Source organism: Pelodiscus sinensis, chromosome 31, assembly GCF_049634645.1.
Source record: "Pelodiscus sinensis isolate JC-2024 chromosome 31, ASM4963464v1, whole genome shotgun sequence".
Taxonomy (NCBI): Eukaryota; Metazoa; Chordata; order Testudines; family Trionychidae; genus Pelodiscus; species Pelodiscus sinensis.
Genome location: NC_134741.1, coordinates 11,182,431 through 11,208,510, shown reverse-complemented (window position 1 = coordinate 11,208,510; position 26,080 = coordinate 11,182,431). Strand labels below are relative to the sequence as shown.

Here is a 26,080-nt window from a genome sequence, read left to right as displayed (position 1 = left end):
AGCGCTGCCCGAGAGGGAGCTTTCCCAATCTCCACTGGTATTTCCTGGGGCTTTGTGTAGGGGGATTGGGCTTGGCCATTTTCTCTGCTGGAAATGCCTCTTCTTTGGAAAGCAGCTCCCAGGAGTTCATGGAACTTCTTCTTCTCAGCTTGGGAAAGGGACAAGCAAGGGGCGATGGGACAGAGGTTTATGTAATGATGACAGGGGTGCAGAAAGCAAATAAGAAAATATTTTTTCGTCTACTTAAGAACCAGGGTGACAGAATGAAACTGGTAAGTAACCAAGTTAAAAAGGAAACATTTTTGCACCCAGTGGAACTCCTTGCCAGACGATGTGGGGAAGGTAAAATCTACAAGAAGGTCCAAAAAAAGAATTGGATAATTTAATGCAGGGAAGGTCAATCAATGGAATTTAACCAGGATGGACAAGGCAGGTGTCCCTAGCTGGTGTATTCCAGAAGCTGGGAATGGGTGACAGGAGGGATCATTTAATAACTGTGTGAGGATTCCTTGGGAGGATGAAATAGTCTGCTGTTGTGAGACAGGATCTTGGGCTAGCTGGACAACTGGCATGGCCCAATCTGGCTGTTCTGATGTTCTGTTTGGTTTCTGTTCTTGTCCCCTCTGGGCAAGAGAGAATGGACTCCCTCCCCCAGCATCCTGAAGTGGACAGAAAATGGCCTGCAAAAGGTTTGTGTTGGTGAGCAAAAAAAGCTCATTTTACATGTCCCTGATGGTCTAGTGGTTAGGCACCAGGGCTCTCATTGCTGTGGCTTGGGTTCAATACCCAGTCAGGGAAACCAGCCTCAACTTCCAGGTAACAGCTTCCCTAGTCATTTTTCTCACCTCATTGCTACATATTACAGCAGCTGTGACCCAAGAGGTTAACTCAGGGACCCTTTCCCCCCCTCTCCCTCACTGCTAAGACAACACCTGCCATTTTCAGAAGGGGCCAAGCTGGGTGACTCTAACTGCCCCTCCCCTCTCCTGCATGGGCAGCGCTACAGGAATCTCCATGGTGCACACAAAACTAGCCCAGCACAGTGTTCAGTTTTGCTGTTGAAGGAGACAACACAGAACTGGCTCCAGCCCCCACTCAGTAACCTGGAGAAATGACCCACCAGGCCTGGGCCCCCCTGAGAGGCAACGATTCCCCACTGGCAAGGGCAGGGCCTCCCTCTGACACAGTCATGGAGCCTTCTGCCCCCGGTCCTGCCTCCCCCTTCACCCAGCTCTCACTGCTCGGTGCTGCCACGGAGGGGCCTCACTGCGACAGCCGCCTGGGCAGGTTCCTGCCACAGAGACACGTCCTAGAGCAGGACGGATGCTCAGACCAACACTGAGTGTTGCTCAGCGCTGGGGTGAGACAGGGAAGGGCAAAAGGGTCTAACGGTGCCTGCAGCCTTTCAGAACAGCCCCCAGCCCCACCCCCACGTCCCAGCCCTTCCCTCTGCCCCTGCTGGGCTCCGCTGGGCACTGCCTGGACTCAGGCCTCCCCAGTGCCAGCCTAAGGGCTCTGGAGAGGACAAGGCAGTTCCAGGGGCAGAGTCCGCTTGGCACATCTGGGTGGAGGGGGGGGGGGATGAAAGGACCGTGGGGGGGGGGGGGCAGCAGAGGGAACAACTCACCAGTTGCCCCGCCCCCCCAACCTTGTCAGTTTTATCCAGCGTCAGTGTCACATGATCTCTACCCCCGCCCAAGCCTCACCACGCTGCCCCGCAGTGATGTATCTGCCCACCCCCATGTGAAATGTCACCTGCTCCGCCTGCATCCTCCTGCCCACTTCACCTCAGCTGCTCCGAGTCCTCCTGCCCCGCCCGGCGAGTAACGGCTCCAACAGCTCCTTCAGAATTCGCGCCACAGAGTCAGACGCTCAGGTGGGCGGGGCAGGGAGCGGCTGGCGGGGCGCACTGTGTTCAGCCCGATGGGGCCTTTCCCCGGGGTGAGAGCGGAGCGGGGCCCGTGGCCTGATGGGGGTCCAAAGCGGGTCACAGCCCGTGTCAGAAGGGGGCAGCTGGGGGGGCACAGAGCGAGTCTGGTACCTGGGGGACAGGAAGGGGGAGGGGGTCGGATTGAAATGGAGTGACCCAGGCAGCAGGGCGCCCCGGGGGGACATAGTCACAGGGGCAGGGTGGGGGGGATGGAGCCAGAAGTCTCCAGGGCAAGGGGGGGGAACAGCAGCAGGGGAGGGGCAGCAGCTGGGAGGGGCAGAGTGGGGCTGAGTCTCAGTGGGGGGGGTGTGGCTCTGCCCTCGACCCCAGTGACCCAGTTCTGCCCTGTCGCTGGCACAGAACAGCCACGTACCCGCCCAGGCCCTGGCTGTGTCTGAGAACTGGGGGCAGCCACCCCCTGGGGTCACAGGGCCTGAGCTTGTGAGGCCAGAAGGGAAGGGAATGCAAGGGGCTGGAGCAGGCGTCTGTGGCCTCTCGAGTCCTGCCCTGGGAAACGGGGCAGCAAAGCAGAGAGCAGGCCCTTGGGGTGGGGTGGCCCTTATCACCCCTATTCTCCACCCCACCTGGGGCAGTAAAACAACCTGTCGGGGGTGGCTACCCCTGCCTTAGCTGCTGGGAGATACTGGTACCCAAATGGGTCCTGGCTCTGATGATCATTAATGATGGGGTGAGTCACGTGCCTCAGCAGCACCCCAGTATTATTGGGGGCAAAGGGGAACAGAATTTGATTGTGAAACATGAAGGGTAAATAGGGGGGAATTAATCCCGCTGCCCCTTCAGGGTCCCTCCCCAGTCCCAGCTCGCTGTAAGGGACACAGTCCTTCAGCTCCTGCTTACGCCTGTAAACGGGAGCGGTGCCGGCTTCTGGGTGCCTTAAGAAACCCCTGGCCCTGTAGCATCTGAGAGACTAGCAAAAAATCTGGAGAATGTCATGAGCTTTTGTGGCACAACCCACTGCCTCAGATGGCAAACCCAGAGCAGTGGGCAGTGCCCATGAAAACTTGTTGGTTTTTAAGCTTCTTTTAGTTACAGACTAACACGGCTCCCCCCTGAGACTTTTAAACAAGCAAGGTTCTGTGTGTCTGTAACTGCCTGGGAGTTTTCTTAGGTAGCTTGGTGCATTTCTGGGGTCTGACTTCTGTGGTGTTTTTTTCTTTCTTCATTTCCATCCAGCAAGTGTGATTGGCTCCCAGTTGTGCATCTTGCTTAGAGGGAAAAAACAAAACAAAAAAAACAAACAGCTGGAACAGGCTACGCTGCTTCCTCCATTTGATCAGGAAACAAAACCAACCCTCAGAGACGGGTTGCAGAGAGGCCATGGCTGCCGGGGACCTGGCCAGGAGCTTCCAGGATGAGGTAACGTGTCCCATCTGCCTGGAATTTTTCACAGACCCGGTGTCTATTGAGTGTGGGCACAACCACTGCCGGGCCTGCCTCAGCCAGTGCTGGGGGGAGTCGGAGCCCAAGTTCTCCTGCCCCCAGTGCAGAGTCACCATCCTGCAGAGACACTTGCGGCCCAACTACCAGCTGGGGAACCTGGTGGAGCTGGTGAAACGCCTGCAGCTCCCGGCGGGGCCAGAGCCCAAGGGGCAGCCAGGGTGCAAAAGACACCAGGAGGCCCTGAAGCTCTTCTGCCAGGAAGATCAAACCCCCATCTGTGTGGTGTGCGACAGGTCCCGGGAGCACCGCGCACACCCGGTGGTGCCCATCGAGGAGGCTGCTCAGGAGTACAAGGTAGGGACCAGGCTCTGCAGGGTGGGTCCTGGGGCTTGGTTCACACTGTGGTGTTAGGGCGACATGGGCAGCTCACATCAACCTAATTATGGCAGTGCTGATGCTACAGCCAGGGCTGTCCCCAAGAGGGTATGGGATCTAGGGCAAGACCCCCCCTCCCCTCCTGGATGGGATCTAGGGCAACCTCCTTTACCCCCCAGCTGCACCCTACCTCTGCTACCCTACCTCTGCAACCTACCTACCTCCCCCCAATCCCAATTCCTGCTCCACCCCATTGTCCCCTGACATGAACCAGGTGTCACTGGGTGGCTTGATGTGGAGCAACAGTAGGGGTTGGCCCCCATTCCTGCACTTGATGTGGTGGTGGGATCTGAAGTGGCCCAGCAGCCTGCTCTGCTCCGCTCCGTCGCCCTTCTCCATGGTACGGGAAAGTGAAGTAACCTGGACCTGGGTCGCTCTGCTACCACAGCGAAGCTGGGCACCACCATCTGGAAGACGATGGTGCAGTAGAGTTGGAGCAGGGACTTCCTCGGCATCCTGTCTGGAGCAGCCTCTGTTCCCGGCGGGCCCAGGAGCTGGAGCCAGCAGTGAAGTCCCATGTAGTCTGGTTAACTGGTGAAGCGTTAGGTTAACTGGACGTTTGATGGGTTAGCACGGATTTTACAGCCCTCGCTTGGCATGGTGCTGCGCTGGGTGAATGAATCACAGGCTGCCCAAGGGGGCGAGAACGCCGGGTTACCACAGCCCAGGAGCAGTTACAATTATAGGTCAGCTCCCCCAGACCCAGGGCTCCCTTGTCCCTCGCCGGTCTCCAGCCACATCACAGCCTCCTGCACGGGTAATGAGGCTGCTCTGGTGTGAGGCTTTTGCTGTGAGGGAGGCCCCCTGGGAGTCTGGGTGCACATGGGAGAGCAGAGTGGGGATCTGGTTCCGGGGATGGGTCTGGGTCCAGGGCACGGTGCAGTGAGGTTCCTGCCCCAGCTCCTCTCACCCTCTAGCTGGAGGGATCATTCAGAGGCTCCCCAGCCATTTCCCCTCTAGCCCATGTGTAGGGACGTGGCACCTGCGCTAACATACCAGGGCGGAGTTGCCCTGAGTGGCTGCAGTAGGCAGAGCCCCTGCTCAGAACTGGGCATCTCTGCTCCCAGGGTCCCTTTGGGGCTGGCAGAGCCGAGCGGCTGCCTCCTTCCAGGCCGGGTCCCTGCGTGTGCATACGGAAGGCCGGTGTGTATGGCACTCGCCGCCTGCCAGACAGGCAGATAACAGCTGTTTGTCGCCCTGGATGCCCTGCAGGAGAAACTCCAGGGAGCCCTGGGCCCGCTCAGGGAGCAGCTGGAGGAGGCCCTGGTGCTGAGAAGTGAAGAGGAGGAGAAAACCGCAGAGTGGCAGGTGGGCGTCTGGGTTAATCTCCCTGGCTACATCTACCCTTCAGGCTTCTTTTAGAAGAGCCTTTTTTTGGAAGAGATCTTCCAAGAAATCATCTTCTGAAAGAGAGCGTCTGCAAACAAAAGCACATCGAAAAAGCGATCTGCTTTTTCAAAAGAGAATGTCCAGACTGAATGGATGTTCTCTCATGTGTCAGCTGTGATTGCTATGGGCGGAGAGGCTACCAGGGCTTTTTCCTCTTCTTCTGAAAGAACTTCCTCTTCCCCGTCCACACATGCCTTTTTGTGAAAGCTCTTTTGCAAAAAGGCTTCTTCCACATAGAATAAGGATTACAAGTGCTGGGAAAAAACCCCTCTGTTCGTTCGATTTAATTTAGAAAGAATGCGATCACAGCGTGGATGTAACTGGAGGTTTTTTGGAAAAATGGCCGTTTTTCAAAAAAAAATCTCTCTGCAGCGTAGACGTAGTCTCTGAGCCCTTTCCCCAGCAGCGCTCCCAGGCATGAAGTAGCTGAAAGCTCCAGGATGAGGCTATGAACCTGTTCTGGTAAATCAAAACTAGCTGGGGTATGTCTGCACATGGTGCACTCGGCACCCCACAGCAGCGGGGACACCCCCTGAGTGAGCAGAGCTGGGGGCAGGTCAGAGTAAACCCAGGCAGAGCTTGGCCACTTCATAGCCTCTGTTGCCACATGGCCATCTCATCCCGGTCACCTTCTGCTGCTCCTGTTACTGTCCCAACGAGACATACAGAGGCAATAAGACAGAGAATACCTTATGGCCTTTGTATAAAACCATGGGATGCCCACAGCTTGAATCCTGCATACAGATATGGTTGCCTCATCTCAAAAAAGATCTCTTGGCACTGGAAGAGGTTCAGAAAAGGGGCAACAAAAACGATGAGGGGTTTGAAACAGGTCCCGTATCGAGAGATGAAAAAGACTGGGAATTTTGAGCTTAGAAAAGAGGAGACTAAGGGTGTGTCTAGACTACAGGGTTTTGTCAACAAAAGTGGACTTTTGTCGACAAAACTAAACCTGTGTCTACACTACCGCTGAGTTCTGTCAACATAACGTTGATAGAACTCAGCAGTTTTGTCGATGCTGGTAAACCTCATTTTACGAGGAATAACGCCTTCTGTCGACAGAGTTCTGTTGACAGAAGTCATTATTGCATCTAAACTGTCCTTTGCGTCCACGCTGTTATGTTGACAAAGCAGCTTGCTTTGTCGACAGAACTGAATGTAGTCTAGACACTCTTTGTCGACAGAAGCTTTGTCGACAGTATCTGTCGACAAAACTTCTGTCGACAAAAGCCTGTAGTCTAGACGTAACCTATGGTGGGATATGATAGAGGTCTATAAAATCATGAGTGATGTGGAGAAAGTGAGTAAGGAATAGTTATTTACTTGTTCCCATAACGTAGGAACATGGTGTCACCAAATAAATGAATAGGTAGCAGATTTAAAACAAACAAAAGGAAGTTTTTCTTCATGCAGCACACAGTTAACCTGTGGAACTCCTTGCCAGAGGATGCTGTGAAGAGCAGGACTTTAATAGGGTATAAAAAAGAACTAGATTGATTCATGGAGGTTAGGTCCATCAATCACTGTTAGCCAGGATGGGTAGGAATGGTGTGTCTAGCCTCTGTCAGAGCTGGGAATGGGTGACGAGAGGGATCACTGGATGGTTCTCTGTTCTGTTGACTCCCTCTGGGGCACTTGGCATTGGCCCCTGTCGGCAGAGAGGCCATTGGGCTAGATGGAGTTTAGGTCTGGCCCAGCCTGGTTGTTCTTATGTCCCCGGGCTTGTCTGTTGCTGGGAGATGAACCCAGGGGACAACACGTCCGTTCTGGTTCCCCTGCCTGTTACAGCGAGCTCCCCGCTGAGGGTGTAGGGTGTGACAGGGACACTGGCTGGTCGCTGGGCATATGGGCCTGGGGAGCATGGTAAGGCTGGGTGAGGCCAAAGCCAGCCCTGGCAATGCTGCGAGGGCCCAACACCCATGTGAGCCCCAGGACGGCACCCACGGGGCTGTTGGACCAGCCCTCGATGCTGAACATACAGCCCTGGGAGCAGGTTGTCAAGAATGAGCATTGCCCACACCCTGCTGTGACAGGTCCCTTGGGGGGCAGAGGAGAGAGTGTTCAGCCCTGTGCACCCTGTGGGCCCCCCCACCCTCCGGTACATCTCTCCTTTCCCTCGATTTCTTCCCTCCCCCCTGTGCCCATCCCATGTCGCCTGCTATAACAGTCTGCAGCTTTACCTAGCACCCTGGACAACCTCCCCACGGGACTGTCCCTGTTCGCTCTGAGCTAAAACCAGCCCTTTATGGTACATTTCCCAGACTTCACACTGTCCTCACAGTCCCTGCTTCACGGGCAGAGGCCCCGTTTGTAACTCGGCACTGGCCTGTGGGTTCCTCTCTCCTTTCCTTTCTCCAGAGGAAAGTGCAGGCGAAGCGGGAGACAATTGCCGGTGAATTTAACAAGCTGCACACGCTGCTGAAGGAGGAGGAGCGTGTGAAACCTCTTCTCGCCCTGGCATGGGTGCCCAGTGGGAAGGGGAGGCAAAGGGTCTCCCCTACCCACAGACCAATAATGGTCTGTGGGTGGGAAGCCCAGAAGCATCATGGCCTGGCTCTGCCCTTCCAGTTTAGGCCCTGCCCCTTCCAGAGAAGCCCAGGGACACTTCCAAAATTTAAGTGGGCCCCAGCCAAACATTATTGCCCACTCCTGAGAGAGTAAACTTGTTCTGTGGCCTCCTGACCGACAATATCAGGCCAAGGGTTCCCTCAGTTCCAGACGGTGCTGTTTGGGTGGGAGGGGAATCGTGGAGATCCAGGGGTGCCCTGCGAGATTGAATGTTTGGTGCAAAAATGATGCAGAGCTAAACCCATCCGTGCTGTGACTCCAGAGCATTGGCCTCAACCAGTCGCTAAACACAGATATAGGGGCGGGGTTGCTAGAAGGAAGAACCATTTAACTAAATTCCCATCTGACCTACAAACAATGAATTGAGTGCAAATGCAAACCAGTGCAGGAGGTTTTGCCACAGAATAGTGAAACCCGGGAGGGTGAATCTATTCTCTAGGGCTACGTCTACACTGGCCCCTTTTCCGGAAGGGGCATGTAAATTTCAGCAGTCGTCGTAGGGAAATCCGCGGGGGATTTAAATATCCCCCGCGGCATTTAAATAAAAATGTCCGCCGCTTTTTTCCGGCTTTTAAAAAAGCCGGAAAAGAGCGTCTAGACTGGCCCCGATCCTCCGGAAAAAGCACCCTTTTCCGGAGGCTCTTATTCCTACTTCAAAATAGGAATAAGAGCCTCCGGAAAAGGGCACTTTTTCCGGAGGATCAGGGCCAGTCTAGACGCTCTTTTCCGGCTTTTTTAAAAGCCGGAAAAAAGCGGCGGACATTTTTATTTAAATGCCGCGGGGGATATTTAAATCCCCCGCGGATTTCCCTACGACGACTGCTGAAATTTACATGCCCCTTCCGGAAAAGGGGCCAGTGTAGACGTAGCCTCTATGAACGGCTGATACCCAGATGGGGAATCGCTCCGGCTTCTGCCCCCGGTGTTCACACAGAGCATCAATTCTCTTTCTCCTTTCAGGATGTGAAAAGCACATTGAGCAGGTGCGTGTCCCGTTTTCGCTGCCCTCATATTCCTGGTGGGAGCCCTGCAGTGATGCAGAGCAGTTGCTGATGCTGGGACGTTTGCTTCCTAGGAGTGAAAACATGAAACTCCAGGAACCCGAAGCTGTTTGCACCGACCTGCAGCGCAAGTATAAAATTTGTCTTGATTTGAGGGAAACTCTGAACAGATTTGCAGGTGAGTGGAGCCCCTGGGACATCGAGCTGTTTGGTGCCGGGGGCTCTGGGCAGAGCCTGGGGCCCCAGGACACACGTGGACCTGGCTGGGAGCTGTGTGGTAGCTGGAGTCTGATGGGCTCAGTGCTGGGGAGTTTGCCTGCTGCTCACACCCACCTGTCACTGGGCCTGGGCACCTCAGCTGCTCAGGCAGGTTTGCAGAGGGGCTGGGGAATCGGGTGCTAATGGTTTATTGGCAGAACAATTCGATTTGAGGCTCAGTGAAACCGTTCCTGGCCCCAGGCTGAGTTTGCTGGCGAGTGTCCATGGTCAGAACCAGGTGCTGCCGTTTCCCTTCCAGCCTGTAGCCCAGAGGCTGGGACCCGGCTGGCACCCTCACATGTGACTTGCCCCACCTCCCACCTTCCTCATGCCCCCCTCCTTTCACCCCCACTGCTCCCTCCCCTCCCCTTTCCTTTTGTTTGCCCCTCCCTTCCCCCCTCTTGTGCCCTCTAGTCCCTGGAATGCACCTCTTTTCTTGCCCCCCCACCTCCTGATGCCCACCCCTCCCTCAGCCCCGTTTGTCCCTTGTACCTATCCCATTCCCACCCCTCCACTGACTGTCCTGCTGACATTATCTCTCCTCCACTCTGTCCCCACCCCGCCTACTCCTTCCTTCTCTTGCCCTGGGCCCCACCTAGGCCTCAGCATGAGCCCTTCCCTCGCCCCCCCGCCTGTGCCTGCCCCTGCCCCTTCCCTCAGATCCACCTTTCTCTTAGTTCTGCCCCTCCCCTCCTCTGCCTTCTGACTCCTGCACCGTCCCCTGCACCAATCCAGTACAGCCAACCCCTTTGTTCTCCCCTCCTCTGGCCCCCTAGCCCCATCTCTCCCAGCTGCCTGCCCCGTGCAAATCCCCTCCCTTGCCTTCCTTTGGGCCCCCTGATGTTTGCCCCTTCCCCTCCCTCCTCCTCTAGCTCATTGGTGCTCTCCCCTCCACTTTGGGTCCTGCCCCTCCACTCACCTTTCCTCTGCCCCCCCTTGTGCTCTCCCTTCTCCACACCCAACTCTGCCCCTCCTGTGTTCCCCTGTTCCCTTGTCCCCCTGGTGCCTGCCCTGCTCCTCTCTGCCCCTCTGCTCAGCCCCCTTCCTCCCGAGGGACTGCTCTCTCCCTTGCCCATCTCTGTTCTCCTGGCACCTGCCATACATGCCCCTCCCCCCCTTGATAACCACCCTCCCCTTGCTGCCCTTTTGCCTCCTGGGGTCCCCCCTATGCCTTTGTGATACCTGTTCTGCCCCTCATTTCTCTTTGTCTCCTTGTCACCTGCCCCGTCTCCCACCTCCTCCTTGCACCTGGTGCCACGTAAGGCCTGGAGAATGTGGGCAGGTGAGGAGAACGTGAGTCAGGAAGTGTCATTTCCCCTTCACTGCACACAGGAGCCTGGGGCACCCAATGACGTGACCAGGCAGAGAGACTGACCCACACACAAGGCAGCATTTCCTCATGCAGCGCAGTCGGCCGGCGGGGCTCTGCTGGGGGTGGGGTGAAGGCCAAAGTCACAACATGGCTCAGAAAGGGCAAGATCCATTCATGGAGGGTCGCTCCGCCAGTGTCTCTGAGCCAGGATGGGCAGGGATGTGCCAGCCTGATCTGAGTGTCCCTGACCTCTGTGCGCCGGATGCTGGGAGTGGGAGAGGTCTGGATTGGAGATGAGGAAAAATGATTTCCCTGGGTGGGTGGAGAAGCCCTGGGATGGGTTCCCTAGGAAGGGGGTGGAATCTCCATCCCTAGAGGTGTCTTTGTCCCAGCCAGGACTTGGTCAAGCCTGGTTGATTGTGTTGGGGTTGGTCCTGCCTTGGGCAGGGGGCTGGACATGATGACTCCTGAGGTCTCTTCCAGCTCTAGGATTCTATGACAGGGCAGGGATCACTAGACGATTCCCTCCTCTGCTCATTCCTTCTGGCTGCTCCAGGTGCTGCAGTGGCAGGAGGCAGGACACTGGGCAGAGGGACCAGGGGTCTGGCCCAATATGGATGATTTTGCATAAAAATTAATTATAATAACACAGTTAATACAGAAACTCCCCCAGACACTGGCCTGTCACACTGGTGATGTTGTGACACAACGACGTTGGCAATTAATGGATTTTAAAAGTCTTGGTGTCCTAGGAAATGTGGTGTGGGTTTTTTTCCACCCCCCCCTTTCCCCGCCCATGCGGTTCCCAGGCACAAAGCAGGGTGCTGGAGCAAAGTCTCTGAAACCCAGTCCCACACACCCATGTTCTGGCTGCTGCTGTTTCTGCGGCACTGTTCCCTCTACTGCTCTGTCCCCAATGGCCCGGCACCGACACCTTCTGCTGCCCCCTTCCCCAGTGACCTTAGCCCATCCCTCGAGGTCCCACCAGCTTGGGCAACAGCAGCTCTGAGTGGGGAACCTTGTGGCTAGTGCAGGCCGAGCACCCCAACCCCGCCCCTCCCGGCACACTGTCCCCAGAAGGGCTCAGCCCTGAGAGCTCCGTGACTGAAACCAGCCAGTCACTGAAACAAGCCAAAGGCTTCCTCTGGCCCAGGCAGCTCTGTCTGCATGGGAGAGAGGGGCCGGCAAACCCCTGGGCCACCCGCCCTCTCCTCACCAGCCCCCGGCAGCCCCACCCCTGCTCTCCAGCACAGGGCGGCTGGGGACGGCCAGGGCTTAAACTGTCACCGTAGAGGGGCTGGTCTCCAGCACGTTTGTTATTTTCCCAGCTGATGGGCTGAGCCCCGAGGTTCCAATTGAGTATGTATCTTAAAAAGAAAAAAAAACAAAACCTTAAAAACCAATGAGTGGTCCTGTAGCACCTGAGAAACCAACAAGAAATCCAGTCATCTCTCTTTTAGGCTGTAGGGTGCTGCAGAACTTTTTATGCCCAGGGCTGGGAACTGACAAGCGCCGTGGGTCCAGAGCTGAGCCCTGAGCAAGCCCCAGCACAGATTCCCCCGGGCAGGCCCAGCCCAGCTCTGCTGCTGCCCGTCACTCAGACACTAAAAGGGTCCCAACATTTCCTGACCCCACATGGCACCTCAGTGGTTTGTGCCCAGCCCCAGGCAGAACGGATCCCCAGCAGCCCAGCTCTGTGGGCCAGGCCCCAGGCAGGGCAGGCGTGTCCCTGGCAATACAGGCTGGGCCTGGCACCTCCCCGACCCGGCTTCTCATGGGGGGCTCCTTCAGATCCTGTTTACAAACTAGAACCAACCCCACTGCCACAGACAGCAGCCGGGAGAGCTCATCCAGGCCCTGCTGTCACACCTGCCCTGCGCGCTCAGGAGATTCAGCAGCTGCCCAGTGGATCAGCAGAGCGTTCACATGGCCACAGCCAGTGTCTCTCCTGGTTGTGCCTCAGTGCACGTCATAAAATGTATTTCACACACAGCTAGGAACAGTTGGAGGGAGCACTGGTGTACGCCCCCCGGAGTCCTAGGGAAACCCTGGCTGGAACCTGCCCCTCCCTTCACCATCCTCTGTCCTCATGGTGCCTGCTCCTCTTGCCCCCTTCTGCTCCGTCATCTGCCCCTCCCCTCACTCAGCATCAGCCTGTCCCCTCCCCCACCACTGACACCTTCCCCCCCCCCTGCCCTTTCTCCTCACTGTCTCCCCTTGGCCCCTGTTAGGCCTGATGCCTGCCCCTGCTACTGCCCCATTGCTGCCAGCCCACCTGCTCCTCCTCTGCCCCCTACCTTTAACCCCTCCCCTGGTACATCTCTAGCCTCCTGGCACCCACCCTGCTCTCGCCTTCCCACCCACTGAGGATCAAACCTTCCATCTCACCCTCATCTGCCCTGGTGACTTCTCCATCCCTGTCCCCAGCATTTGTCTCTGCCCCTTGGTGCTTCCCCTTTCTCCTCCTGCCCTGCCTCCCTCCCCTCAGCACAAGCCCCTTTCCTCTCCCCTACCCCCACCCTGGTACCTATCACCTCCCCTCACATTCCCTCCTCCTTCCCCTTAATTCTTCCCTGCCCCTCTGCCTCCCTCATCATGCACCCCTGGAGCCAGCCCCTCTGGTCACCTCGTCTCTGCCTCCCTGAGGCCCCTCTCTGCCTTCACTTCCATAGGAATCACAGAACTGGCAAGGACCTTGAGAGTCATCGAGTCCAGTCCCCTGTCCTCATGGCAGGACCAAGCACCATCCAGACCATCCCTGACAGGTGTGTGTCCAACCCGCTCTTCAATATCTCCAGGGATGGAGACTCCACAACCTCCCCAGGCAATTTATTCCAGTGTTTCACCACCCTGATGGGAAGGAAGTTTTTCCTTATGTCCAACCTAAACCTCCCTTGCTGCAGTGTAAGCCCATTGCTTCTTGTCCTGTTCTCAGAGGCCAAAGAGAACAACCCCCCCCCCCCTCGTGACACCCTTTTAGATACTTGAAAACTGCTACCATGTCCCCCCTCAATCTTCTCTTTTCCAAACTAATCAAGCCCAATTCCTTCAGCCTTGCCTCCTAGCTCATGTTCTCTCAACCTTTCATCATTCTTGTTGCTCTTCTCTGGACCTTCTCCAATTTCTCCACCTCTCTCCTGAAATGTGAAGCCCAGAACTGGACACAAGACTCCAGCTGAGGCCTGAGCAGAGCGGAAGGACAACTCGTGTCTCACTCACAGGATGACTGCCTGGTGTCTCTTCCCTGGCCCCCCCCCTTTGGGTCCTGTGGTGTAGGCCTCACCCCATCTCTGTCACACTGGTGCCCACATCTCCTCACCCCTCTTCCTCCCTAGGACTTGGCCTTCCCCATATCCCTTTGTCTGTGTACCTGTGCTCCTCTGCTCCCTTCCTCCCCCTGGTGTCCCCTCCCTCTCTGCCCTCCTTGCATCTGCCCCTCCCCCTCCACCCAGCCCTCCAGGGGACTGCCCCTTCCCTCACCTCTGTTCCCTTGTGCCTGCTCATCTTTCCCCACATTGGCCCTATGGTTGCTCCCTCTGCTCTGCCCCTCCCCCTCTGCCCCATCATCTGCCCCTCCCCTTTCCTAGCATTATCCTTGCCCCTCCCCCCACCAACAGCTTGCCATCCCTCCCCAGCTCCGTCCTGCCCTTTTCCCGCTCTCTCTCCTCCCAGGCAGAGGGTCCCTGACTCCCCTCAGAATCCCCCCCGTACAGGGCTTAATGGGGGGGGGGGGGGCAGGTCAATTTCCCTCTGACCTTAGAGACATGCCCCTGCTCCCGGCCCTGACTCTGTGACTCTCTCCCCAGTGGAGGTGACGCTGGATCCAGACACGGCAAACCCCTGGCTCGTCCTGTCTGAGGATCGGAAATGTGTGAGACTCAGAGACACGCACCAGGATCTGCTCGATATCCCCAAGAGATTTGATTATTGTGTGTTTGTGCTGGGTGCCAAGGGGTTTGCAGGCGGGAGGTGTTACTGGGAGGTGGAGGTGGGAGACAAGACAGGATGGACTCTGGGGGTTTGCAGGGAATCTGTGAGCAGGAAGGGGAAGGTCACACTCACACCTAAGAATGGATACTGGGTCATGTGGTTGAGGGACGGGGGATACAAGGCCTGCACCTCCTCCCCGACCCCCCTCCCCGTGAGCACCAAGCGTAGCCGGGTGGGGATTTTCCTGGACTACGAGGCGGGCGAGGTCTTGTTTTATAATGTGACTGACAGGTCCCATCTCTTCACCTTCACCGACACCTTCTCTGGGACGCTGTGCCCTTTCTTCAGTCCCTATCTCAACATTAGGGGCACCAACACTGCTCCCCTGACCATCTGCCCAGTGCCAGCAGAGGCGGGAGGGAATCCTTGGTAGTGACCCTGCAGCACTGACTGGCCCCTCCCAGCGCTGTGCCTCTTCCCTCAGGAGGCACAGCACTGCAGGTACCTGGATATTTTGTGCCAACTGGTCACTGCCCCTTTCCCTTTGCAACTGGAGCCTCCAATCAAAAACCAGGCACTTGGCAGCCCAACCCAGGCTGGGTGAATGGGACCTCCTGGCTGCAAGGAGCCCAGGCTGCCTTTCCTCCTACCCCGGGTTTGCTCCACCCCAGCACACGGTGAGGCTGGTAAGAAATGTGGCCTGACAGAGGGTGAGGTTTACTGCCCTCACCTCGCTCCATCTCCTGCCCCGGGAGAGCAAATGGTGGGAGACGGGGGAGGGGACTTTCATTCTTGTCAGTTTTCTAGTCCTGTGACATCTCAATGTCAAATATGAAAGAAAAAACATGTTCTAATTTAGAAACTGTTATTGTAACAAGGTGTTTGCACAAGAATTTTTCCCTTTTTTAAAAGAAAAATCTTCTTAAAAATGGAATTATTGAAGTTTAATTCTTCCCTCACATCTATATTGATGTGTGATGTGTTTACATTTGTATACATCCTTGGTATTTCAGCTGTGGCACTTCAAGAAATCCAAAACATTTCTCCGAACCCAATTCATTATTGCATTGTCAGACTGTTCAGTGAAAATGTCTGTGTGTAACAGCACAGGTGTTATAACCAGCACAGTGACACACGTATACAGTCAGCTGCTCCCTCATTCTCGTCTTGACCGTCTCTCTCTAGAAAGCAGGGCTTATCCACCCCATCCTGCACTGCACCTTTAAACATTCATAGATGAAAAACACCCAAAATGAATTAACCTCTCGATTTAGGTAATTTTATAACATTCTTTGGGCTTCTGGCTGCATTAATTCATGTGATTTTCAACTTTCTAGCTACAGATTACGGGTAATCAAGATATGGCCCCTTCTTGCCTGCGCCTGCATCAATTAACACCACTCAGTCCCCAACCTCACATCCTGTCTTCCTCACCTTAGAAATCTCTGCTGCAATATCCTCTTTTCAGTTTATTTTTCTGTAGAAATTTTATTTGCAGCAATGTACTGTCAGTGGCTGCTGTTGATTTTGGGGCAGCAGCGGGCTCTTCATGTCCTTCGTTACAAAGACACAATAAATGTAGTTTGGTAAAGAAACAGAAAAAGGATCCTGTGCTGGCAGGTAATGACACATAACATGGAGTTCCATGAACCATGCTTTCTTCCCAGCCATAAATCGATGGAAAGGATGATTCTTTTCTTGTCATACCATACCTTTAGGCTAGGTCTACATTGGCATGATCTTGTGCAAATACTCTTTAACACAAGAGTTTTTGCGTTAGAGTGTTTGCACAAGAGAGCATCTATATTGGTCTGGGATTCATCATAAGAACTGTGTGCTTTTGTTCAAAAGAGTGTCTATATTGGCGAGATGCCTTTGCGCAAAAGCAGAAGTCTGGAACCATTTTGAAGAGGGCAAAAGTGCACCAGCCCTTTCCAGGGGCACAGGCTGGCGCTCCTTTGAAACACATGCTTAAACCCTCCCTTGGGGGGGGGGGGGGTTGCTGCACTCCATGCCCAGGGCTAGGCAAGACTCCAGGCTGGACTGATGGGGACTGCTCCGTTACCTAGGGGTTTGGGCCATCCCTCCCTTGCACAGGCCTGCTGGTGGTTGGGGGCAGGAACTGTGGGGCGAGGGGGCCCTGGGTGCATGTGAGTGTGAGGGCAAAGGGCATCATGGGGGGGTGGGAAGCCCCCAAGGGAGCACGCACTCACCCTGCCTTATGTGATGGTTCCCCTGTGTTTCTGTGCACCCTTCTGCAGGTTGTCCATGCCATCTATGACATCCTGCTCCAGCGAGTCATCCGCTTACAGGACGTGGAGGCTACGGTGGCTGGCTTCGCTGCCCTGGAGTTCCCTAACTGTGGGGGAGCTCTGGATGCAACCCACATCCCCGTCCATGCCCCAGAGCATCGAGCAGCCCATTTTATAAACCAAAAGGGGTATTTCTCCATTGTACTCCAGGCCCTCATGAACCACTGTGGCCACTTCCTGGACATTTATGCGGGCTGGTCCAGCAGGGCACACAATGCCTGCATTCTACACAAGTCCGGCCTGTTTGGTAGGCTGGAGGTGGGCACTTTCTTCCCCCAGTGGGAATTTACTATTGGGGATGTGCCCATGCCCACATGTGTTGTGGGGGACATGGCCTATCCCCTGCTGCTCTGGTTAATGCAGGCCTCCACAGGGCAGACAGACCACAACCGGGCACGATTCAATGACCGCCTCAACCGGGCCTGCAACTTGGTCGAGTGTGCCTTCGGCCGTCTGAAAGCCTGGTTTTGCTGTTTGCTCACCTGTCTGGAGGTGAGTGAAGGGAATGTCCCCGAGGTAGTGGCCAAGTGCTGTGTGCTCCACAACATCGTGGAGTGGAAGGGGGAGGCCTTCCTGGCATGGATGGCAGGCGAGGGCCAAGCCTTTCAACAGTACCACACAGCTGCCATCCACCAGGCGCACCGTGATGGGGTGTATATCCGGGAGGCCCTGACAGAGATGTTTTCCCAGGCCCCATGGTAGGGTTACCTCTGGCTCCCTTGACATCTCCTTCCCATCACCAACCCTTCCCTCCTCTCCTCCCCATATCTCCCAATAAACAATGAACACAGGTTTTTTTGCAACACGTTTGCAACTTTTTATTTACAATGGATGGGGAGATGTAGGGTGGGAGGCAGGAGGAGGCTCTGAACTGGGAGGGGGGAGCTACTGCTGGGAGGGGTAGCCCCTGCAACTGCCTCTGCAGAGGCGGACCTGGACATGGGGGTCAGGCCGTGTCAGGGCAGGCAGCATGGGGAGGTGGGTAGGAGGGGCAGCAGCAGGAGGGGGAATTGTGGGCGCAAGAGGGGCAGCAGCAGGAGGGGGAATTGCAGGAGCAGGGGGCACAGGCATTGCTATGGGAGGGATGGCAGGTGCATGGGGCAATGCCATGCCGTAATGTATGGCATAATCGATGTGCATGGTGAGGACAGAGATGGCATCTGCCATGTGGACACATTGGGCCTGTAAGGGGCCCCAGGCCTGCTGGCACGACTCCAGGTCCACCTCCACACGTTTGACGACCTGCACGTGCTGCCAAAGAAGTTAGTCCCCCTGCTGGCTTGGTACTTGGGTGTGCTGCTGCTGTCACAGGCCTGGAGGGTCCCCCACTCCTCCTTGGTCCTGCTGCAGGGAACAGAGAAACGGATGGGTCAGCCAGGCAGCCCAGCCACCATCCCTGCCACCATCTCCACACCCCATGCCTTCCACCCCTGAGCCCACGTGACACCACAGTAGTGTGGCTTGGGCCCACTCAGTCGTGTCCCCCCCATGTTGTATGATTGATTGCATACAGGACCGCCCCTGGAATAGGGTCCTCCTCCATGTATTGTAACCACCATCCTGGCCCCTTGGAGGGATGGGGGAGAGAGAGAGAGTGTGTGTGTGTGTGAGAGAGAGAGAACCTGTGGAACTCCCTGATGGTAGAGGCTGTGAGGCTTTGAGCTAATCAATGGTGTTTGACAGGGAGAAAGATGAATCCCCACACAGTGCCTGGGAGCATATATGGTAGACATGGTCTGGGCTCTCAGATCCCCATCACATGGGATGTCTCCTAGACAGAACCAAGAGAGTGACTGGGAAGTGTAAAATCCTTGCAACAAAACTCAGGTGGGCCCTAGGGCTGGCCCGAGTGTTTTCCCCCTCCCCCTCCCATTTGCCCTCACACATGTAGCCCAGGGACATGTGTGGCTGCAGTGGGGACTTCCTTCATGGGGTCAGCCAAGGCACCGGGAGCAGGCGAGGGGCTCAGTGGGGGCCACGGTCACAGGGCTGTGATGCTGCAGTTTTACCAGGAGCAGCTGGCTGTGCCTCACAGCCAGGCATGGAACAGTGTGCTGTTCTGTGTGCTGCACCCTTGCGGAGGTGTGGGCTCTGGCCTGAGCCCCTGGGACCCTGGCTGATTCCAGCCAGCATCCACCCTTCCCCCCTGGTCCGGATGTGAGTGAGCAGCACGGTCCCAGGTGTGCCCTGGAGGTGTCTGCCGTGGCCATGTGCCATCCGGTCACCAGGCTGCACGTGGTTGCATGTGCTGCATACTGCTAATGCTACACCGCGTGTAGCTCACACTGCCTAAGTAACGCTCCCTTCCCCTCCTGCCTGGATGCCTGGCTTCCCCCAGCCCTTGTGAGTGCAAAGTGCAACACTCACCAGTGGATCCTTCCGCGTCCTCTGAGGACACACAGGAGACATCAGGGCTGCTGGAGAGGGCCTCCACCTGAACAGCTTCGCTGCTCTACTGGTCCTCCTCGTCCTCTGACCCACTGGGCAGCTGCTCCCCCACCATGCTGGGCCTGGTGATGAGGGGATCACCTGCAGGTGTCCACAGGAACCGAGGGTTTGTGGGGTGGTACCTGGCCCAGGATGCCATGGAGCCACTGGTAGTGGGGGCAGGTGTCCGTTCCTGCACCCTGGCCCTCGCTGGCCCAGACATAGCCCAGGCACAGCTCTTTGACCTTAGTCTGGACCTGCTCAAGGGTCCAGGCTCGATGACCCTGGTCAGAGAGCGCCTGGGCCATGCGGCGGAAAATGTCTGCATTGCACCAACGAGAGCGGGTGTCGTGTAGGGTCTCCTTGTCAGCCCACAGGTCCAGGAGGACCTTGACTTCCTCTGAGGACCAGGATGGGGTGTGTTGCTTCGTGTGCCTTGGGGCCTCCTGTGCTGGGGGTACAGGTGACTGTTCTCCCCCACCCGAGCGACCATCCTGGTCTGGTGGTCTGGTGGCTGTTTGGAGATGGAGAAGAAGCGCACAGCAGAGCTGGATGGCAGAGTTTGCAGAAGGGCTTCTGCCTCGTGGCCTCTGCAGGCTGCGTCTGCCTTTAAGGGGGCTCGGGTTACCATGAAGTCCGGGAGCTGCCTGCACCTACAAAACATTCAAGCGGCCACTGGAGCTTTTTTCTGTTTGGACAGCTCTTGCGCAAAATGCCTTGGCTGCCTGTCTATACTGGCCTCTTGCACAAGAATAGTTGAGCAAGACGGCTTAGTCCTGAGCGGGAGCATCAGAGTTCTTGCAAAAGCAGCACTGATTTCATACATTAGAACGTCAGTGTTCTTGCTCAAGAACTCGCGGCCAGTGTAGACAGGCAGCAAGTTTTTGCACAAAAGCAGCCACTTTTGTGCAAAATCATACCAATGTAGACATAGCCCCAAAGTGCAGCCATTCCCCGTTTCCTTCCAGCCCTGGCAGTGTCTGGCTCCCTGGGCACAGAAAGCTACAGCTCAGTGGGCAGAGGCTCTAACATGCAGATCTCCCCCAGCCGCTGGGGCTGTAGAGCTGGCCTTGAGGTTTGGCACAGTTGCAGGGAAAGAGAAATGCAGCAAACATTGATCATCTGGCTTGTAAACCCTTGCATCTCAGGATTTGGGTTGGAGTCCCCAGCCTCCTTTGCTTTAGTCTCTTACTGAGAGCATAGAATTAGAAGAGAGAATTCCTTTCCCCGCAGCAATCTGAGTTGGCCAAAGGGTTAGTAACAGAATATTTGCCCAAGTTTAAGTGTACAGGTCATTGTGTTTGTTTAAGATGCACCAGGTCATTGGTTCAAAGCCCAGCAGAAACACAAGCTCTTCAGGTGTTCCTATTGATAGGACAGGCATGTTCTACTCTGAGCCAGGGATTTCAGGGCTTGGATAAGCTTGCTTCCCTACTGAGGGTTATATAGAGGTATCTTACAAGCTCTGGTCCTAGGTGCTTTTGGAGGAGAGTTCTTCTTTTCAGTTCAGAAAAAGGAGACTGAGGGGGATATGATATAGGGGTATAAAATCATGAGTGGTGTGGACAGAGTTGTGACGGGAGTGGTGTGGACAGAGTTGTGACGGAGGGCCCACCCCCACACTCTCGGCCCCCGGAGCCGAGGCCCCGTACCCCGTGTGGCCGATCAGCTGGCGCCGGGAGGCCGGAGCGGCGTGGCAATGCAGGCTGCACAGCTGGGGGAAGCCGGCGCACATGCGCAGGGCGGCCCGGGCGATAGCCGGCGGGCGCTAGGACCCAGGGGCGGGAAGGCAGCCCAGGGAGGGGCCGACAGGACGCCGAGCGGGGAATTCAAAAGGGCGGTGGGAGGAACAGGCAGGGGGAGGACTGGGGAGAGCAGGGGAGTTTCTGCTCTCAGCCTCCTCCGCAGGGCGCACAAGGGACGCAGCAGGAGACTGTGCGGCGCCCAGAGCCCAGAACCCAGCACCTCAGGTGGACGGCTGGACCGGTGAGGAACGGGGCAGCGCAGAACGGGCCCGGACTGGTGGCGACTGCTGGGTGGCCCATTGGGGGACAGCGGCCCCGAGACCCGGGAGACGACCAGGGTGAACAGGGGAGTGGCGGGCTCAGCGGGAGCCGACAGCAGCAAGAGGACTGTGGAAACGGAGAGGTAGAGGCCGGGAGCAGGGGCGGCTCAGGACCTATCACGGCCAAGGCCCACGAACTGGGGGTGCCCCAGGACCCCTGAATCACAGACTTGGCTACACTGGTGGAGAATGTGGGCATTCCCCCGAGGGAGTTAGGGGGAGCGTAAGAGTAGCCTAGCGAGCACCCAAAAAAAAAAAAGAGAGAGAGAGGGGCACTGTATATATGTATAGACCCAAAGGGAGGGGTAGATTAAGGACAGCTCTGGGTACGGAGATGGATGCAGGGAAGCTGCTGGAATGGCTGGCCGACAACCAGCATCAACAACAGCAACAGCAAAAGCAGCTCCTCCAGCAAGTGGCGTAGCAACAGAAAGAACAGCAAAGGCTGGTAAGGGAGTTAATGGAGCAGCAGCAGGGCCAGATGGACCGGTGGCTCCAGCGAGGGGCAGTAGGAACCGGGGGCCCAACCGGGGCTACGGGCGAAGTAGCAGGTGTGGGTTTGGCCCTAGCTCTACCCCTGAGGTTGATGAAGATGACCCCGAGTGACGACCCATAAGCATTCCTCATAACTTTTGAGAGGGTGGCTACAGCGGCTAGGTGGCCGGAGGAAAACTGGGCGACCCTGTTAGCCCCGTACCTCACAGGTGCCGCGCAAGGGGCCTACCGGGGACTGTCGGCCCAGGACGCGCTGCACTACCATAAGGTAAAAGAGGCTATTTTAGATCAGGCAGGGATTACCCCGGAGACACACCGGCAGAGATTTAAGGCAGAGAGATACCAGCCGGGGGAGCGCCCCAGGGCCGTGGTACAGAGGCTCAAGGAGGCAGCTGTGCAGTGGCTAGAACCGGAGAGAAAATCTGCAACGCAAGTTGTAAAAATGATAGTGTTGGACCAGTTCTTGCAGATCCTGCCGCCGGACAGTCGCCTGTGGGTCCGCCGCCAACAACCTACCACCCTGGGGGAGGCAACCTCCATCCTGGAGAATTATATGGCGGCGGCAGGGGGAGAGGAGAAAACAGAGAGGGGCCCAGAGGGCTCTGGCGGCCGAGGAGAGCACGGAAGAGCCCGTACCACAAGGGCACGTGGATCCTGGGGCGTGCCGACTATACCGTGACAAAGATGGGGGGAGAACTCTACCACAGCACCACCTGGGCCCCGGAGAAAGAGCACCTGTCCCGGGAAAAGGAAACGGTCACCCTGAAACCCCCAGAAGCGCCAACCCGCGGCGCCTGCTTCGAGTGTGGACAGGAGGGGCACTTCCGCAGAGACTGCCCATTCATGGACTGTTCATACGGAAGGGCCTTGATGGCTGCCCAGCGGGCAAAGGGTCGTGACGACGGCAAGATTACTGTCCAGGTAGGCGTTGCGGACAAAGCGGTATGGGCCCTGGTGGACACAGGGTGCAACCAGACGATGGTACGGGAGGAGTTGCTGCCCCGGGAAGGGGCTGCGGGCCCTACAGTGGCGATGCAGTGCATTCATGGGGACGTGAAGCACTACCCTACACGGTGGGTCCCACTTACAGTTGGAAGCTGACCACAAAAGTGCCGGGTTGCCGTGGCCCCGAGCCTGGCTTACCCCGTAGTGCTCGGGCGGGACTGGCTGGGGCTACCGCAGCTTATCCAAGAATGCGGGAAGACACACCACACCCAGCAGGCGGGCGAGGAGACGGGGCGCGATGGAGAGCAGCCCACGCGGGAGGCCTGAGCCGGAGACGCGTCAAGCGACGGAGCTGGGAGAGAACACCCGGCGGACAACCCAGACTTCGTACGGAAGCAGTGCGAGGATGAATCCCTAAAGCACGCCTGGGAGCAAGCGGGGGCCGCACCAGGTCTGGCCAGGACAGGTGAGCAGGGACCTCGTTTTGAGGTAAGAGGTGAACGACTATATCAGGTACTCCCCCAGCCAGGCCGACAAGAGGAGGTGCGGCAGCTGCTGGTACCAACCCAGCGGCAGTGGCAGGTGCTGGAAGCAGCTCATGCCAATCCCTGGGCAGGGCACCTAGGGACCGAAAAGACACTGCAGTACATACTGCAGTGCTTCTACTGGCCAGGGGTTCACAAGGAGGCCAAAGACTTTTGTAATTCGTGCCCTGAGTGCCGAGTGGCCGGGAAGAACGTGGCACGGCCCCCCCTCGTACCCTTGCCAGTGGTGGACGTGCCATTTAGAAGGGTAGCATTAGACCTAGTGGGGCCCTTAGAGCGGTCGCGGAGGGGCAATCGCCATATTTTAGTATTGATAGACTATGCCACCCGCTACCCGGAGGCAGTCCCGCTCTGCAACACAAAGGCCTCGGTCCTAGCCGAGGAGCTGGTTAAGGTGTTCTCACGGGTAGGGTTACCCCAAGAGATACTAACAGACCAGGGAACGAACCTCACGGGGCGGGTCATGACAGAACTTTGCCATCTGCTAAAGGTGAAATGGCTCCGCACCTCCGTATACCACCCCCAAATGGATGGGTTGGTGGAGCATTTTAACAGGACACTTAAGGCCATGCTCAGGAAATTTGTAGACATAGACTCCCGGGACTGGAACCAGTTCCTCCCGGCCCTCCTGTTTGCAGTACGGGAGGTCCCCCCGGCCTCTACCGGGTTTTCCCCATTTGAGTTGCTCTACGGGAGACAGCCCCGGGGGATATTAGACCTAATCAAGGAGGAGTGGGAAGAGCAGGCCTCCAGAGTACAAGGGACGGTCCCATATATTTTGGAGCTGCGGGAGAAGCTGAAGGTGGTCAGAGAGCTTGCCCAGGAAAACCTCCGCAAGGCCCAAGCGAGACAAGCGCGCTACTACAACCGAGAGGCGCGAGTGCAGGTCTTCGCCCCGGGAGACAGGGTCCTGCTGCTGCTACCATCGGCAGAATCGAAGCTGCTAGCGAAGTGGCAAGGCTCCTATGAGATCATTCAGCAAGTGGGCCCGGTTGACTATGAGATCAAGCTCCCCGACCGGCGAAAGGGGGCCCAAATCTATCATGTCAACTTGTTAAAAGAATGGAAAGATCGAGAAGGCCTCATGGTCAGCCTGCAAAGGGTGGAGCCGGAATTGGGACCCTGGGGCGGCGATATTGAAGAAGTAGGGGCGGAGGCAGCCCTGGGAGCAGAGCTGACAGAGCCCCAGAAGGAGGGGATGAGGAACCTGCTGCGGGAGTTTGCAGCAGTACTGTCAACCCTGCCGGGGAAAACGACGATGGTCTACCACCATATCCAGACGCCGCCGGGACAAAAGGTTCGAGAGCCGCTCTGCCCATTACCGTGAAAGATGTGGGACTCAGCGCAAGATGAGGTAAACAAGATGTTACGGATGGGAGTCATACAAGAATCCAGCAGTGGCTGGCGAAGCCCCGTTGTGCTTGTCCCCAAGGAGGACGGGACCCTGCGATTCTGCATCGATTTTAGAAAGGTTAACGCCATCTCCCGACTGGATGCCTACCCAATGCCCCGGGTAGAGGGGTTACTGGAGAGGCTGGGGCAGGCGCAGTTTCTGTCAACGTTAGATCTGACCAAAGGATATTGGCAGATCCTCCTTACGCCTGCATCACAGGCAAAGACCGCCTTCGCCACACCGTCAGGACTATATCACTTCCTCATGATGCCCTTTGGGTTGAATGGAGCGGCGGCCACCTTCCAGAGGGTAATGGACAAGGTGCTGCAAGACCACCAGGCATACGCTGCCGCTTACGTTGATGACATTATCTTTAGCGCATCATGGGAAGAACATCTAAACCACAAACCGCATTAGAGGAGGCGCGGCTGACAGCTAACCCTAGCAAATGCACATTCGGCCAAGCAGAGGTGACGTACCTGGGGTATGTAGTAGGAAGGGGCTGCCTGAGACCGCAAGTAAACAAGGTGGAAGCGGTACAGAAGTACCGGGCACCGTCCACAAAGAAGCAAGTGCGGCAGTTCCTGGGCTTGGCTGGATACTACCGCAGGTTCATTCCGCAGTTCGCCACGAAGGCAGCCCCCCTAACAGACCTAACGAGAAAGGGCTACCCGGAAAGGGTAAAGTGGACGGCGCAATGCGAAGAGGCGTTCCAGCAGCTAAACAGAGCCTTGTCACGGCACCGGTATTGACGCAGCCGGACTTCACCAAACCCTTCATTGTACAGACAGACGCATCAAATATAGGGGTGGGGGCAGTCTTAGCCCAAGAACAAGGAGGGGGCGATAGGCCCATCGTATACCTGAGCCGCAAACTATTGCCAAGAGAGCAATGCTATTCCACCATAGAAAAGGAAGCCCTGGCCGTTAGGTGGGCTGTAGAAGCATTGAGATACTACCTCCTGGGCAATATGTTCCTCTTAGTGACAGACCATGCACCATTAACATGGATGCATAACATGAAAGAAGCTAATCCCCACATAATGAGATGGTACCTGTTTTTGCAGCAGTATTCATTCAAAATAGCGCACCAGGTGGGACGGGAACATACTAACATAGACTTTCTGTCCAGGTGCGCGGAGCAGGAGGAGACGAAAGAAACCAAGGGGGAGGGGTGTGATGGGGGGCCCACCCCCGCACTCTCGGCCCCGGAGCCGAGGCCCTGCACCCCGTGTGGCCGATCAGCTGGCGCCGGGAGGCCGGAGCGGCGCGGCAACGCAGACTGCAGAGCTGGGGGAAGCCGGCATGCGCAGGGTGGCCCGGGCGATAGCCGGCGGGCGCTAGGACCCAGGGGCGGGAAGGCGGCCCAGAGAGGGGCCAATAGGATGCCGAGCAGGGAATTCAAAAGGGCGGTGGGAGGGACAGGCAGGGGGAGGACTGGAGAGAGCAGGGGAGTTTCTGCTCTCAGCCTCCTCCGCAGGGCGCACGAGGGACGCAGCAGGAGACTGTGTGGCGCCCAGAGCCCAGAACCTCAGGTGGATGGCTGGACCGGTGAGGAACGGGGCGGCGCAGAACAGGCCCGGACTGGTGGCGACCACTGGGTAGCCCCGTTGGGGGACAGTGGCCCCGAGACCCGGGAGACGACCAGGGTGAACAGGGGAGCAGCGGGCTCAGC

General features: G+C 56.9%; 1 protein-coding gene across 1 annotated transcript; it reads left to right on the top strand.

Annotated features, from left to right (window-relative positions):
• The first annotated feature begins 2,971 nt into the window (after positions 1-2,971).
• On the top strand, positions 2,972-14,730 carry LOC142821504 (zinc finger protein RFP-like). Its single transcript, XM_075912639.1, has 5 exons — positions 2,972-3,685; positions 4,979-5,074; positions 8,684-8,706; positions 8,799-8,902; positions 14,101-14,730. Exons 1-5 carry the CDS (start codon positions 3,269-3,271, stop codon positions 14,655-14,657), a joined length of 1,197 nt encoding a protein of 398 aa, XP_075768754.1. The 5' UTR covers positions 2,972-3,268; the 3' UTR covers positions 14,658-14,730.
• The last annotated feature ends 11,350 nt before the right edge of the window (positions 14,731-26,080 follow it).